The sequence below is a fragment of the Canis lupus genome, chromosome 10, assembly GCF_011100685.1.
Source record: "Canis lupus familiaris isolate Mischka breed German Shepherd chromosome 10, alternate assembly UU_Cfam_GSD_1.0, whole genome shotgun sequence".
NCBI lineage: Eukaryota > Metazoa > Chordata > Mammalia > Carnivora > Canidae > Canis > Canis lupus.
Window position 1 is genome coordinate 59,789,648 of NC_049231.1, and position 15,356 is coordinate 59,805,003.

The window sequence follows — 15,356 nt, forward strand, 5'->3', positions numbered from 1 at the left end:
AATGAAGGAGTTTGTATAAGGTACCAATCACAGTTTCACATAAGCATTTTCTAGTTCAACCTTATGTAAAAGGAAGGCAGTTTGTATTACTATAAACCAAAAAATAGGAATAGAGATATCTAGAGACGGATGGATAGTTGAATGAACGTTCCTGGGACTGCCATATATCTATGTAAATCGGTATGCTTTTTAAAAATTGCAGTTATTCTTCCAAACTCAATTCTCTTGTATGACCTAAAGGTATTTTCTGAGTGGCTGAAATGCTTCATTTAATGTAAAATTAGAGTAATATACATTGGATTTACCTATCTCTTCTATTATTAATTTTTTCTTCTTCATAAAAACTAACATGCATAAACATTGACATATTTTGGGCTTGTTGCCTGATAATTAAAGAGAATTATATCTGTGTCAAATATACTATTTTAAAATTTGTTACATTCTTAGTAATGTTAAAAAGCAATATTTGGATCAATGTGTGGTATGGATTTTTGTAGATTTTTCTACTCACTGAGGCATGCAGTCAATACCTAATTTCTCTAGAGATATACTGCATTTAACATATTGAGCTTTTTTAAATACTTCAGACCTCTGCATTGAGTGTATAATACCTGTTTTAATTTGACATCATTGATGACCATAAAATATGATGTCTAAATTGCATTTTAAATGTCCATTTGTTTGTGTAATATATTCAGTATCAAGGAAAGAGACATATACTTTTTATTTTTGCCAATTGCTATGATATATGAAATCCAAGTCTTGTGTTATTTTTTGCACAGTTTCCTTTCACTCCAATCTAGCACTCCAGCTTACAAAATATATGTGAAATAAACTGAGAGTGTATTTTCATGTTACCAAACTTGAGGAAATGATATAGTTTACACAATATTTATCACCTCAAACAATAATTCCAAAAAAGGAACCTATTTTTCAATTATGATATTAAGGTACACCATCAAGCTTGGATCCTGTTAGTAGTCAGAAAAGCATACCATTGATTTCTGTTTTTAGGTAAATTTACTGCTATAAACAGTCTTTGGTCGATATATAAATAAAAAATAATGAAGATACTATTTGTTCTACATGGTATAACCCAATTTTGACATTTAGCCATGACTTTTAAGGCCTTAATGTAGGTCTTGAACTATTTGATTGGGTTAATAATATACATTGGCCAAATATAAGATAACTTTGTGAAATTTAGGAAACAAAATAAGCAAAGGTGAGAAAAACAAACAAACCAGAAAGGGAGGCAAACCAAGAAACAGACTCTTAACTCTGGAGAACAAAAAGGGAAGGGGGTGGGAGGATGGATAAAATAAAAATTAAAAGAACAAAAAAACAAAACAACCCCTTTGCTCTATTAAATAACTTTTCCTAAGATTCACACCGTAGCGTTTCATTAAGAAAAAAACAAAAACAAAAACTAAGACTTAAAATTTTAAACATACTGGGGTGCCTGGATGGCTCAGTCAGTTGAGCATCTGCATCTGCTTTGGGTTCAGGTCATGATCTTAGGGTCCTGGGCTCAAGCCCCATGTAGGGCTCTCTGCTAAGTGGGAAGTCTGCTTCTCTCCCCCGCCCCTTCCCTCCCTCCCTAAAATAAATAAATAAAATCATTTAAAAAACCGGCCTTTGAAAAAAATAAAATTTTAAAGGTACGGAGAAAATAAGAGAGACTGAGTTTAATGCTTTCTTTGAGATATCCTTTTTGAAATGCAATATATTGTGGCCACTGTGAAATTTTTCAGCTCTTTGTCAATCTGAATTGACAAAATGTAATGATACAGGTTACTAGTTGGGAATGAAAGCATACACTCTAAATTTGTGCCATGGGTGGTCACCATTCACTTCTTCAGGTGAGCATCCTGTTCAGATGTTTTCTCCTTTCTTAGGTCATTTCTGGGCATAGCAACTCGTATTTTGGGCATTTCAACCCTGTCTGCCTAAGGCAGAAGTTTTTAAGTTCACTTTATTATTTCTTATTTTTCTTCATACTTCATGTTACTCTCTGTAAAAAATAAAACTAAACAGAAAGCACTTTAGGCAAATAATCTGATCCATTTTGGGATTAACACTTACAGTTTCTTTTTCCCTCAATTCCTGTTTCATTCCATTTGGTGAGTTGGCCCCAGAGACTTTTACTCTGGTTTGTCTTTAGAATAAGGACCAGTCCTCTTAAGTTAGCTTCTCCTGTTCTCCTAGCAGCTGGGAAAGACATTCAAAACACTTTATAAAGTAATGCTTTAAGTAGACCCCCTTCTTCATCGAATGAAGTGATTTGAAAGAAATCATTTCATAGAAGGATAGTCGCATGGAAACTTTAGTTACTGCTGCCTCTCAGGACCTGCTGCTGATTTATTCCTTGCCAGACAACCATGCTTGCATCAGTATGTCTTCTGGTGTTGTAAGTGAAAAAGCCCACCTCAGGTACTCCCCCGACTGTAGAAGTACTATGTGTAATGTGGTTTAAAGGGTGTTAAAACTAATGACAGGGCAAAGTAATTGTTAATTGAGTGTCGGCTCCGGATTCGGAAAGATTGGGATTTCAGTGCAGAGCTTCATCAAGTTTTGCTTTGTGATACTAAACAAGTTGCTTAACCTCTCCGAGCTTCTCTTATTTATCAATAGGCTTAGTAGTACTTTATACTATTGTTAGAATGATTAAATGAGATAATATAAAAGCAGCTGGAGCATCTGGCACAGTAGCAGATCCACAAATCATATCAGTTGGTTTTATTTTAATTATGCATTCTAGTGTCCACTGTTCCTGGAATCTGCTTTCTAGAAGAATAGATAGAATTCAAGTCCCAACCCGTGCCTTTTTTTTTTTTTAATTGTTGTTACTCTTGGCAGTACTTTATAATTTAGAAATGTTAAACAATTGAGAACACAACAGGCTTTCAGTGAAGAGTCATTTGCATGGCTCCATATTAATGAGGTAAATAAAAACTAGATGCGAAATTATATTTTAAAACTAACAATGTAGTGTAGAGGAAAAGTATTAATAACAAAATCTTGCCACATTTCTAAGCTGTAGCATCGTAAGTAAAATCTACATAAAAATATACTACTGTTAATGATTACATTAATAATCAAATTCAACTGAAGAATATATTATATATTACAATAAATTATACAGAGACCAAATTCTACAGAAACAAAATACTTCATATTTCAACTTTCAAATTAAAAAGATTTTTATATTTAGATATTAAGAGTTCTCTTCAAATATAATCAGTTCTTTTCTTTTTACTTTCAGCATTTTATTTTTTTTTCAAATGCACAGGAAATAATAGACTAGTATAATTCCTATCCAACTATTTAATTCCTGAGTTCTATAATTATCCTTTTGTCCTATCATCTGTATTTCGAAGATGTATTTTAAAGTCAGTTAAAAATATATGATCAATTCATTGTGTTAATTACACATTCACATAGATGCTAATGTGGTCATCTAGAATATTTATTTTCAGTGAATTTAACAGGTATTAGGATGACTCTTCTCTGTACAGTAGCTGGAAAGAAGACTTAATCATGGGTCGAGTCTTGGGGTTGAACTTCATTAAAGTTCATTAAAACACAGAATTTTGCATTTGTTCCTCTGAAGGCACTTCAGGGAAAGGTCTCTCTTTCATGGTGGGAAAGAGTGACTATAGGATTTTTTTTTTTCTAACATTACATGTATTTTAGTGGAAATGTGGTAAAACATTTACATAACTATAGTTATCAATGTATATGTGCAATAAAAGAAAATAAAGATGGAAAATGTGATAATGTATTTTAATTAGGTAAGATCAAACTATAATAGTGAAGTAAAGTTAACTCTCAAGGGGCTATTTCGAATGAAAACCAGTTTATGAAAGATTGGCTTCAGAAATCTAAAGGACTTGTCCTTACTTTTACTTACAGCTTCCTATCAAGTCATCCCTCTGTTGGAGGAGGGGGGAAGTGACTGGGAAAGTTTATTCCACTTTCTGATTATTTTTCCTCAGAGGGCCTCTTGTGTGTAGCCTGTGTCGTCCAAACAGGTGCCAGATTTTTTTTTTTTTTTTTTAAATTAGAGGATGTGAAATTTTTTTTTTTTTCAAGTGGTGGTAACCAGGAATTGCCATAATGGAAAAGGGACTTGTGAACACATCTGTACAAATGGAACCATTCCATTATTAGTGGGAGATTTATGACTGAAGAAATCAGTACCAAACAGCGTGGTAGAGATTGTGTTTTTATTTTAATAGGAGAGCCAAGTCTTGCATTAGGACATTGTTGAAGCTTGTGAAGAAAGCAAACGGCGCCCATGGGACTGTAGCATTCTGCTAGATTGAAGGGCCTTTAATAATCCAGTGCTCTAATAGCAGTTAAGATAGCCTACGTGTAACGGCTAATCTTGTCTTCTGCTTTTATAATAACTTGTGTATGATCACCAAAAGTCGTTATGATGTGCTAGCCGCGTTCTTCTTAATAGGCGACTTTTTAAATTAAAAACTAAGTTTACTGAGTGACTTTTCAGAGTTTATTTAATGAACGACAATAAAATAGGATACCTGTTTACAGCAGGTTTAACAGCCACATATTGCACTTAGGAGATTTTATATCCCTGCACAGATGAACATTCAAGTAATGGCAGAAATGTAAATACCAGCCTATTGTTTTATAACAATTTGCAGTGGTTATAAAAAAAATGAGTTTATTTTGTGGGATCTCGTTAATGTTTTAATCGTTATTTCAGTAATATTTGTTCTACTTTGGCTTACAGTGGACTTCATTTGTCTTGTCTTTTCACAGTAGACGCTTTAAAAAACGCAAAGAATCACGATACAATTAGTCTGTAGCACCGAGTAGTTTGATAGAAGTTATATTTACGGTGGCCTAAAAATGCTCCCCTGTATGGTTTTTTTTTTTATTTTTTTATTTTTTTGATGAAAAGCCATCCTGCTCTAAACCCGGGAAGCCTCTGGCCGGCTGCCCCGCACACCACCGCCGCGCCGTCAGGTGTCAGGTGTCAGGTGTCAGGTGTCCTGTCCGGGCCCGTTGGCCCAGACTCGGCTCAGGCTGCTTCTCTCCCTAGTATCTGTAGGCCTTGAACCTCATGCCTCCGACAGTTGAGGTTTTCTCTCCTTCAATCGAGAAATCTTCAGCAGGGCCTGTTTTTTAGTCCTGCACACTAGATGGCAGTTTTGTCATATTCTTCCGGCTGCCGGAGCTGCTGGGCGAGCGGAGCAGGCCGGGCCTGCGGCTGCTGCGTCCCCTGCGCCCGCAGGGTCTCGGCGTGGCCGGGCGCCCCCGGGGCCTCCTGCCACATATGGCAGCAATTTAGCCGCAGACATTTATTTCTTTGTTTTACTGCTCGGCTCTTTGAGAAAGTGTCGGTGCCGGGTTGTGGGTTGTCTGGATCGTGTCAGGGGCCGTGGAGCTCAGGTTCCCGTGACAGGCCAGGCCGCGGGAGGCCGCGGGAGCCGACCCTTCTCCCGGCGGCGGCCCGGGCCCGGCCTTGAGGCTTCCGTGCAGCTGCGCAAACACGACGCCTCTGCCCCTGCGGCCCGTTCGGGTTGCGTCAGGGCGCTGGGCGCGGGCCCGGCCTCACGTGTCTCCCGCCGCTTCCTCCCGCAGCGCCGTCCCGCCGGAGTGACCTGGAGACCCTGGCCTACTGCCTGCTGCGCTGCTGCGCCGGCCGCCTGCCCTGGGAGGCGCGGGACCCGGCCGCCGTGCAGGCCGCCAAGACCAGGTGCGCGCCCTCGGGCCGGGGGTCGCGGGGGGTCGCGGGGGCCGGGGGGGGGGCCCGCGGGGGCTCGGCCTGCAATGGGGGCCAGACCGCCCCGCCCCGCCCCGCCCCGCCGCGTGCACCGCCACTGGGGAAGGTTCCAGAGCCGGGGCAGCCCGGGCCCGCGGGAGCAGCCCTCTCCCGTCCCCCGGCGCTGCGTGTGCCACGGAGCGTGTCCTGTTCCCGAGGGAGGAACCAGCAAGGCTCGGGGACGCACACGGAGGGTGTCCACCAAGGCCCGGGCCTGCAGCGCAGAGGGCGCCTCGGGTGCCGCGTCCGCCTTCTCACCCGGAGTCGGCCCGCCCGAGGCCCGGGTCACCCGCGGGGCAGCGCGTCCCGACTCCTCCCCGCCGAGGCCCGAGGAAGGCCGCCGTGCGCGGCGCAGAACAGCCCGGCCCGGCCGCCCGGAGGCACCCCGGGGCGCTGCGCCCGCAGGTCAGGGGAGTCGCGGCGAGGGGCAGAGGCCGCGGGGCCCGGGAGCCAGGCTCGCCCCGCAGGCCCCTCGCGAGCTCCCCTCGCCCGCGGGCGCGGCCGGCAGGCACCGGCGGTTCCGCGAGGCCCCCCGGCCTGGGAGCGCGAGCCCCGGCCCCGTGCCCGAACCAACACGTTTCTAGAAGTCAGTATTAGACTTGCCTGATCAGTTATTTACGGCGGTGATTAATGGTCTGTATTAACCGACATTTTTCAATATACGGGTCACGGGCAAAGCACAGTAACGGGCATATGTAAACAATCTTGATACCCGGTTTTTCACCTCGGTTCACCTCATTTGCATAATGTGCTATATTTAAAAGATTCGCGTTTTAATTCTGAAGACGCTACGTATTTCTTCTTTTGATAAGACTTACTCCTATGATCTGATCCAGTCTTTAATCAATAGACCTAGATGGATGCTCTCATTGTAGATGTCCTAAGACCGTGCCTACGTGGGTCCATTCAAATAGGATACGGTGTCGTGCAAAATAATGAAATCTAATGCCAGTAAGCATGACCTCCATTTACATTTTGGGGACCCTTATGTGTATCTTCTTTTTGATTTGAGTACTAACCTAAACCTATAAACCAGTAAAGCTAATAATACCTGATGAAGTTTATAATTAAGGTAACCTATAGACATTTGTAAACTCCGATGGTAAGTATTATATGATCATAATTCATTCGGCCCGCTAAGAAGGCATGCGCTGAGTGTCCTTCAAGGGCGTGCTTGCCTGTACAACCATGAGACCGTATCCGCCCCGTGCCCTTTGTTTTCCTGACGTAGGGTGCCCTTAGAGCGGTGCATTTACTGTTGCAACTCTGCCTCTGCCCGAGTTTGCCAATCAAACATTCATATCAATAACCTTAGTTGCATTTTTATATATTGGTGGCTGAAGCCACTTCAAAGAATTGTACTTGTTCAGTAAAACACCGGAAGGGGTTAGAATAATGCCTTTTCTTGTTTGTTTTGCTATGTGGATATTTCTTGTAAACCTATTTAATCACAGGATAGCATAAAGCACTGCCCAAAGGAGAACAGTGCACATAAATAGGGAAATAATTTGCCCCTCCCCGAGGGTGAGCACCGGAGGGAAACATCTCCTGAAAAATCCTGATACAATTTTCTCACATATTTTTTCTTGTTTTTAAGAAAAAAAAATCATGATAATGTCCCTGCTTCTGCGTTTCTACAAGCACGGACTATGAATTAAAGCATTTACACTGTAAATTTACATTTAGTTTCTAGGTGATTGGTAGAAAATTGGTCATTGAGAATTGAGGGATCTCGCCCACCTCCACTTACCCTCTTGCCCCTTACAGGTGGGTGAAAAAAAATATTGAAAGGCATAATATGGGTGACCCGCCAACACAGAGTTTGAATTTTGTTTTCTAATCAAAACAGTGAATCACAGGATGGTAAACAGATTTCATTGTGTATCACTCTATTTTATTTTAGTCTGTTGGATGAGCTCCCTGAGTCAGTGCTTAAATGGGCTCCTTCCGGAAGCTGCTGCCGTAAGTCAAATGATAACTTCCACCACCTTCTCCTGTATGATTTACAGGTCATCACATCTGCACATTTGTCACTCTTGTTTCACAGCTTCTGCTTAATCTACCCGCTCCCATCCCCACGGGCAGGAGAAAGTGCTGTGCACCGGGTTACTAGAGGAGAGAACGTTTAGATCCTCTCTGACATTAGAACCCAAGAAGGCTGCAAGAAAACACTGAGGCCATGTTCTAGGCTTTGCTGACTGCAATTTTTTTTTATTTTTATTTATTTATTTTTTTTACCGGAAGGGAGGAATCATACACAGGTTTAGTAGTCAGTTATATCTAGTACTTTCAGAGTTGACGTTCTGATGTTGTCCACCTGTACATAGTTGAAAGGAGATAAAGTCGATCTAGGGGAAGACTACTTTCAATCGATAATTTGAAAAACCAAATCATTCAACACTTGAGTGCTGTTTAGACCTGGGTTGCACTCTGACTAAACAGCCAGCAAAAAAAAGCAAAAAAAAAAAAAAATACTTTTGGATTGGTGAAGGCATATAACCTTGGGATTTGAAGGTATGTTTCATTAAGTGGTTTTTCTCTTTCAAGTTAGTATGGATCTTCTTGCAATTCTTTAATTGACGGTATTATCAGTAAAAATAGTAAGTCAATTCACAATTACCCAAGTGCCTGTCGTTTGCATATGCATGCATGGCACATTGTTCACCAATTTAATAAATGAGTTCGATTGTCTTACAGAAAAGAGCTGGCTTGTGCTGTCAGGCTCGCTTTTTCTCAGAGACAGATAAGCAGAATGAATCTTGTTCTCTCTCTCTATTGGGCAATCTCAAAGTTGGCTTTTAGCTGACTTACGAAAGTGAATGTGTACGCCGACCCTCTAGATGAGGTCAAATAGCATCAGTTTCCATCTGAGAGTTTAAATGGAGAGTTAAATTATCTTAAACTTCTATTTATAGCCCATCTTTGACAAGAAACCAAAATGTTCATTTCCATGAGAAACGAAAGAGGAACAAAGCAGTTCTGCTTTTCCACCTCCATTCCCCAAGTCCTAAGGCCGCCCCAGTGTGAGCCTCCTGCCTCCCACTTTCTGGAGTCCCTCTTCTGACGGAGGGCACAAACCCGGGAGTATTCTCCTTCAGGGTGGATGGGTTGAAGGATGAAAGCTCTCCGTTTCTGTAACTGCACTGAGTAACTTGGTCAAAATGCCAGTCTGCCTTTTTGGCTAATAGGCTTATTGGCATTTTGACCAAGTCATACAGCTTATGTTTTACTCAAGAGGACAGCAAGAGAAAGAGATAGGAGATGTCAAAGAAAGTTTTCTCTGCGTATCTCCCTTACCTTTTTTGCCCCTCAGGCACAAAAGGTGACTGTTCGGTTCAGTATTAGAAAAGAAAGCCCTGCTGCCCTGGGTTGCACAAGTTAAATGCTTGTGGGCCTGTGTATATTCTGTGATACTCCTACTACTGGAGATGAGATCCGAGTGATAACAAGAAATGACAAGAGTGCCAGGTTCTCTGTTTTCAGTACAAACCATTTATTTGAGCCCATCCTATTATTTTATAAAGTGCAGATTTCTATTTCTAAAGCACAAAACATTGAAACTTTAATATTAACCAAAGATCTCTTAGTTGGCTGTACTTAGGAGTGAATACTGCAAGCATGACAATTAATCCGATTTATAAAAGGTTTGTCACTAAGGCAATTTATGAAATAAAACCACCAACAAGTTTCCAATACACGCGTCCAGCTCAGTGTAATAATAATAGTTGCAAAAGTTTCTATCTCCTGAAATGATAGTAATGATATTTAATACTTCATTAGCTTAAAAGCAGATGATTCAAGAATATCATAATTTCATACTACTCAAAGCATTTTGTTTTATAGCTCCAGAGATATGCTAGTAAATTAAAAAGTATACTTAAAATAATAAATCCAGATCTTGGAAGGCTAGCATTTAGAGCGGTAATACATCACAATAGTCTAAGCTTCAGGTTGATAATAATGAATTTATAAGAGGTGGCTTTTCTTTTTCTCTCTTTCCAACCTCCCGGATACCTCATTTTAACACGCCCCAGACCCACGAAGACTTTGCAGCACAGCTGCTGGCAGTTGGTGGGGTTCCAGGAATCTTCCTTTGTCTTCAAACCATAACCTGTGAAAATTTTCCCATCACATTAAGCTCTCTTCTCCATTTGGGATATTTTGGTTAACAGAACTGTAATAATATATACCAAACTTGGTTTACCAATCCCGAAAGAGCCGAAGAACAACAGAATATTTACATGAAGATGGTAGTGAATGTAACTTAATCTTTATTCTTTTTGATCATCCCTTCAGGAATCGGATGCCCGCACTGGGCATCAGGAAACAGGAGTTACAAATGTGATGAAGCCATGCCATTTGCTAGTTAATAGAGATCTGGTTGATTGAATGTTAGATAACAGAATGTGATAAATTTTACAACATTAGAGAAGGAAAAAAGTAGGTTGCATAATTGCCACAGTATCTAAAAGAAAAAAAAAAAAAAGAAACCAAAAATAAAAAACCCTGGAGCCAAGAGTTCTCATTTTAGCCGCAGTAGCCTTATGTTCCTAGAACATAGCTGCGGATAATAGGGTAGAAAATGGTCACCTTGACTTTCCATAGGGGGAAGGGGACTTTCCATAGGGGGAAGGGATGGTGACTGTTCCTTCTGGAATTTCTTCCCCCTTTAGGGAGTGAAAGCCAGTGTCTGCAAGTTCCCTCTTGAATGGAGGTGGGCCTGGAGGGGGAAGGGAAGGATTAGGAAGTCACTCCTGCCAACCCACAAAGCTTCCCAGATTTTCCCCGCCACGGGGATATAGCAACTTAGTGAGAAAGTAAGAGGTACTTATGTCTGCGTGAGTAATACGTTTTTGAAGGGGAAAAGCTTGTAAAAACTAGTTTTTGGAGTATCTAAACACCTCTCCAAACAAAGGAAAACATCCTGGATTTTAAGCAGTATATGGTATTATTTACTTATGTCTTGATTTTAGATTGAAACTCCACCTGAAACAAAAATGCTAATAACCACATCTGTTTAAGGAGTGATGTTTGTTACTAATTCTATTTGTATTTAAAAGGTTTCTAGTTCATTTTTTTGGAGGGGATTACTATATAGTTCTATGGAAGAGATTACATTAAAATGAAAAAAAAAAAAAAAAGTAGCAACATCTCATCCTTCTGCTCTAAATCAGGAAGACAATGCAGTGAATGCCAGGTATGGAGGACTCGAGGGAGCCAAATGACCAAATTAGTCATGGCTAAAAACCTAGAATTCAAGGTCATTTCTTTCTTTTTTTTTTTTTTTTCAAGGTCATTTCTAAATGTACTGTTATAATCTTAAAATCAAAGCCTGAATTAAAGTTTGCAGTGATTTTTTTTTTTCTGTCAAAGTAAGGAGGTTTATAATAAGTTACACTTGTTTTTAACTGAATTTTTAAAACTTTAACATAAAAAAAGTATGAAGGTATCTGGTCTATTACATTATTTGTGTAGTTCTTAGTAATTGCACTCCATAAATCAAAATCATTAACTATAACTTCAAAAATTTGTGTCCTTTGATAAGATTAGTAAAAAATAAACATACAAACAAAGATATGTAAAAAAAAAAAAATAACCAGTTTCTCCCATCTTGTCAAATCTCTGGGGTGACTATTTCAGTCATTTTTCAATATCATTTGAAAAATGCTTTTCATCAAAGGGTTCGTTCTTAGCTTCTTCAGGATGTGTGTTGTGTGCACGTGTAAGAGAAAAGAGGTTTTGATGATATTGGAGCCTTGACAATTCTTGCCAATTATAACTTGTAAAAAAAATTTAACACTTCACAGGTGAAATAGCCCAATATTTGACATGTGCTCATAATTTAGCATATGATGAAAAGCCAGACTATGAAATGCTCAAGAAAATTCTGAACCCAGGTGGGATACCTTTAGGACCACTGGACTTTTATACCAGAGGAGAGAGTGTAAATGTGCATACTCCAAACAATCAAAAAGTAAGTAATTTGGTCCCTGGGATCCTATGATTTACCCTCTGTGAAGCTTTTCTACCAAATGAAGTTGTTTGAGGTCTCAAAAGGAATCTGACAACCCAGTTTCTTGGTTATTATATGCAATTCCTATTTCTCCTCAGCTCCAAGAAATTTTGTTGAAAGTTCTTTTGACCTGTTGTCTCTTAAAGAAAAATAGTAGGATCCATGGCCTATTTAGTGTTCTATTAAAGAAATAAGGCAGTGACTGATGTCACAGAGTTATGACCGGGGTCAGGTTAAAGGCTAATCTGACTTTACTCCTGAGAACTTTTATTTGCTGCTTCTCTTCAGACTTCCTTAGTCACTGCCCTCTGTTTTTGCTTACCGGTTTGGCCATAATTTGGTGGCAATCACAATGATATTCTTAGATTTATAACCAGAGGACTTGTTTGTACTGATATTTCAGTCTACAAAAATAACCTTTCGGAAAACATTTTTTTAAGTTACACCTTCTCTCCTTTACTCTGTAATCTTCCAACTGACTCACATACATCAACTTAAAAAAACTGAACTTGAAACAACACACAAGTATTAGGACTCACATAGCATTTCGTAGAGGGCGGGGGAGACTCGAGACTGCTGTGAGGGCCCTCACTGGACGGACAGCCAGATGCCCAGGCCTTCCTTGATGCTGTCCATACACACAAGATGGGGGCGGGGGCGCTTCTTCCTGATGCGTGTACAATAAGGTAGAGGGTCAGGATGCCATTCGTTTTTAATATTTCTTATGAACTTTGGATCATCGCAAGTGTGCATGAGCCAAGAATGCAGGATGCAAACTGATGTGACTGATAGGCTGCGAGATGAATGGTGAGTCAAGTATCAGTGCACAGATGGTTCTGATTTGCTGAATTTTGTAGCTGCTGCAACTGAAGACATAAAATATCCTTCTAGTCATAAATTAGCTCTTTGGAAGCAAAACCTTGGCACCAGAGCTTTACAACCTTCAATTAGTAGGGAAAGAAGTATTTGAATGACTGTGGTATTGACATCTGTAGGCCTGCATAGTAATCATTCCTAATAGAAGAGAATATCTGTTTGAGGAGGTTTTGCATGGCTAATTAACTACCAGTGAGAATATGTAATTTTTTCATGATCTCCTGATTGTCACCTTTCTCTCATGATACAATTACATTTTATTGTAGCAAATGCCTCACAAACCAATTGTCAGCACTATTTACGTATTGCAGAAGGCAGAACAAAAGTTCATGTTTAATAAAAAGCCAGTGGATTTTGATCTTGGTAATTACTGAGACTTATTTTAACAGTTTTATTGACTTTTGTGTTTTTATCACTTTTGCAACAAAACAAAGAGCCATTTCCTTAACATAGTATTTCCCTTGCAATAATGGTCACCACTTAATCTATGCTAATTTAAGTAGATTTTTTTTTCCTTTTTTGTAGTTTTTCAGTTTCATAAACTTAATTGAAATATAAAAGAAGCCATTTTAAAAACTGATAGTTATATCCTCTGATGTAAAATTCTAATTATTATCCACCAGAATTTTCAGAAGGATGTTTGTTGTGAAACCATTTTTATATGCAGAGAATAGAACATAAAACATTTGTTCCAGTGAGCCTCAGTCAAAAATATTTTGTTCTTCCCTTTTTATTAGAGCACTTTGATTATGAGTAAAAAGAAAACACTAAGAATAATGTGCATTCTTAAGACCTTAGTTAATTTCTAATAATATGACCAGCTCCAGTGGTCATAGACAGTAAGGTGATTTGGAGATATTTCCACAGCAGATGAATTTTTATTGAATAATGCCTTTATTTCTGTAATAGTTAAAGTGTGCAAATATATTTAATAGTCATAATATAAAAATGGGTTCACCATGTGGCTAAACCCAGAGTATCTCAATTTTTATTTTTAAAGTTTACAGATTTTGTAATGTTGCAAAAACCAAGCTTGGAAATGTTTAAAAAGCAAAATATGACAATATAAACTGTCCTGTAGTCCCTTCCCCTGAATGTTACAAGTACAGGATAGCGCAGCTGATTGCTTCCGTGACAAAAATCATTTTCGGTCCAGAATGAATATCAATCACATAGCTCCAGATTTCTCTTTTTAGTCATAGAATCCCTTTTTAGTAACTAAAAAACATTTCCTGTTACTTCATACATGGTTTACTCTAGTTATTTAACAGAATATTGAATGAATTCTGGACTTACACTTTTTGGACAAAGATAATTAAAAAGGAGTCAGTAGACCAGAAAACATACACAGTTAGATAAATAAAATATTTTTATCATTCAGTCAGTATTCCAAGAAAAGTTAGGATTTTTTTTTTAATGTTCTTTCCCTCAGTGTAAGTGGTTGTGCGTTTTAAATTTAGCATTCCTAACAAAAATACGTTTGGTTAGGTATTAGAAAATAGCATATCACCAAAAGAATCTTGGCAAACTTACAGCATCTTTTTGCAAAAGAAAAATGAGGTATTTTTCCAATACTGGGTTTTAGTAGGCATCATAAACTGTTCCTTGTAAACTGAGCCGCTGCCTTGCACAAGTCCTCGAATGCTGTTACTGGAGTTAAATTGGAAATGAATTTTTGTCAAGACAGGGGAGACATTGATATTTTTTTCCTGAAAAGCAAATCTTTTGGGGCATTTGCCTCAATCAAAATGATGGTCTGTATGGCTGAAATCACTCCTTAGTAGCTCTGATGGCTCCTGAGGTAACACTGTCAAATTAGAAGAATCTATCATCAGGGCTACCACAGTCTATTTATGCCTTCCACTGGGATTTAATGTCCAAAATTCACTGAAGGAAACCATATTTCAGTAAAAATGCTTATTGAGGTGAGCTAAAGCTCTCGAATTCCCGGATGAGAATGCTAAAGCCAAGTTAGAAAACCATGATTATGGAAGGGCCCATTCAACCCTTGAATAAGCTGTTTCTTCAGGAGACAGTAGTGGATCCTTTTATCTCCCTGTTTGTTAGGATGCCTGCATCCATATTGTAATAGCACAGACACGTGGGCGTAATGAGCCACCCATCCTTCCTAAGTGCTCTACCAGGGCAGAGGAGTAGCTGTAGAACAGCTGTCCTACATTTCAGACAAGTAAAACTTTGTCCTTTCATTTACTCTAAATCTGAGATTCCCACAGCAAATCCAGGGGTGAATATATCATTATTGGTTATAGTAAACTTTGTATTGAACTTAAAAATTCATAAAATTCTTTCTAGCTTTAATTCTCAAAGTACTTCTATTAAACTTGTCTTCATATTTATATTGTGTGAGAAAAGGAGAATATAAATTATCAGCTCTGAGCACGTTTTTGACTTCCTGAATTTTGGGAGACCAGCGTATTCCTGATTTCTTAGAACACTGTGAAGTGCCAATGGAAAATTAAATAAAAGGTACCTTATTTGAATAGCCACTTTCTTGAAAATGACACATATTTGGGCAATATCATTTTATTTGATTATGTGAGATGCCCTGTTTCCTGTACTACTTTTATGTCTTTGAGGAAAGTTTTACCTCTGTTCACAATTGAACAGAGGTAAAACTTAATCATCCCATTTCACTCTTACCATTTAAAAGTT

General features: G+C 39.2%; 2 protein-coding genes and 1 long non-coding RNA gene across 7 annotated transcripts in view; 2 read left to right on the forward strand and 1 right to left on the reverse strand.

Moving 5' to 3' along the window:
* The window catches only part of VRK2 (VRK serine/threonine kinase 2), a 215,441-nt gene that overhangs the window by 183,412 nt on the left and 16,673 nt on the right, over positions 1 to 15,356 (forward strand). For both annotated transcript variants that reach the window (XM_038551317.1, XM_038551316.1), the window contains exons 10-12: positions 5,614 to 5,728; positions 7,698 to 7,756; positions 11,602 to 11,768. In XM_038551317.1, coding sequence (XP_038407245.1) covers positions 5,614 to 5,728; positions 7,698 to 7,756; positions 11,602 to 11,768 — 341 coding nt within the window. The remainder of the gene's footprint in view (positions 1 to 5,613; positions 5,729 to 7,697; positions 7,757 to 11,601; positions 11,769 to 15,356) is intronic.
* Positions 9,275 to 15,356, reverse strand: part of FANCL (FA complementation group L) — a 116,179-nt gene continuing 110,097 nt past the window's right edge. For 3 of the 4 annotated variants that reach the window (XM_038551322.1, XM_038551320.1, XM_038551319.1), the window contains 2 exons: positions 12,347 to 12,474; positions 10,322 to 10,514 (listed from right to left, as the gene is read on the reverse strand). In XM_038551322.1, the coding sequence (XP_038407250.1) occupies positions 10,337 to 10,514; positions 12,347 to 12,474 (306 nt within the window). In that variant the 3' untranslated portion in view covers positions 10,322 to 10,336. Of the gene's footprint in view, positions 9,906 to 10,321; positions 10,515 to 12,346; positions 12,475 to 15,356 lie in introns of those variants that run through there. The other variant, XM_038551321.1, reaches the window with a different exon arrangement.
* LOC119876734 lies at positions 10,625 to 11,387 on the forward strand. The gene is made up of 2 exons (XR_005366032.1): positions 10,625 to 11,054; positions 11,087 to 11,387. It is a non-coding gene; the product is annotated as an uncharacterized LOC119876734 (long non-coding RNA).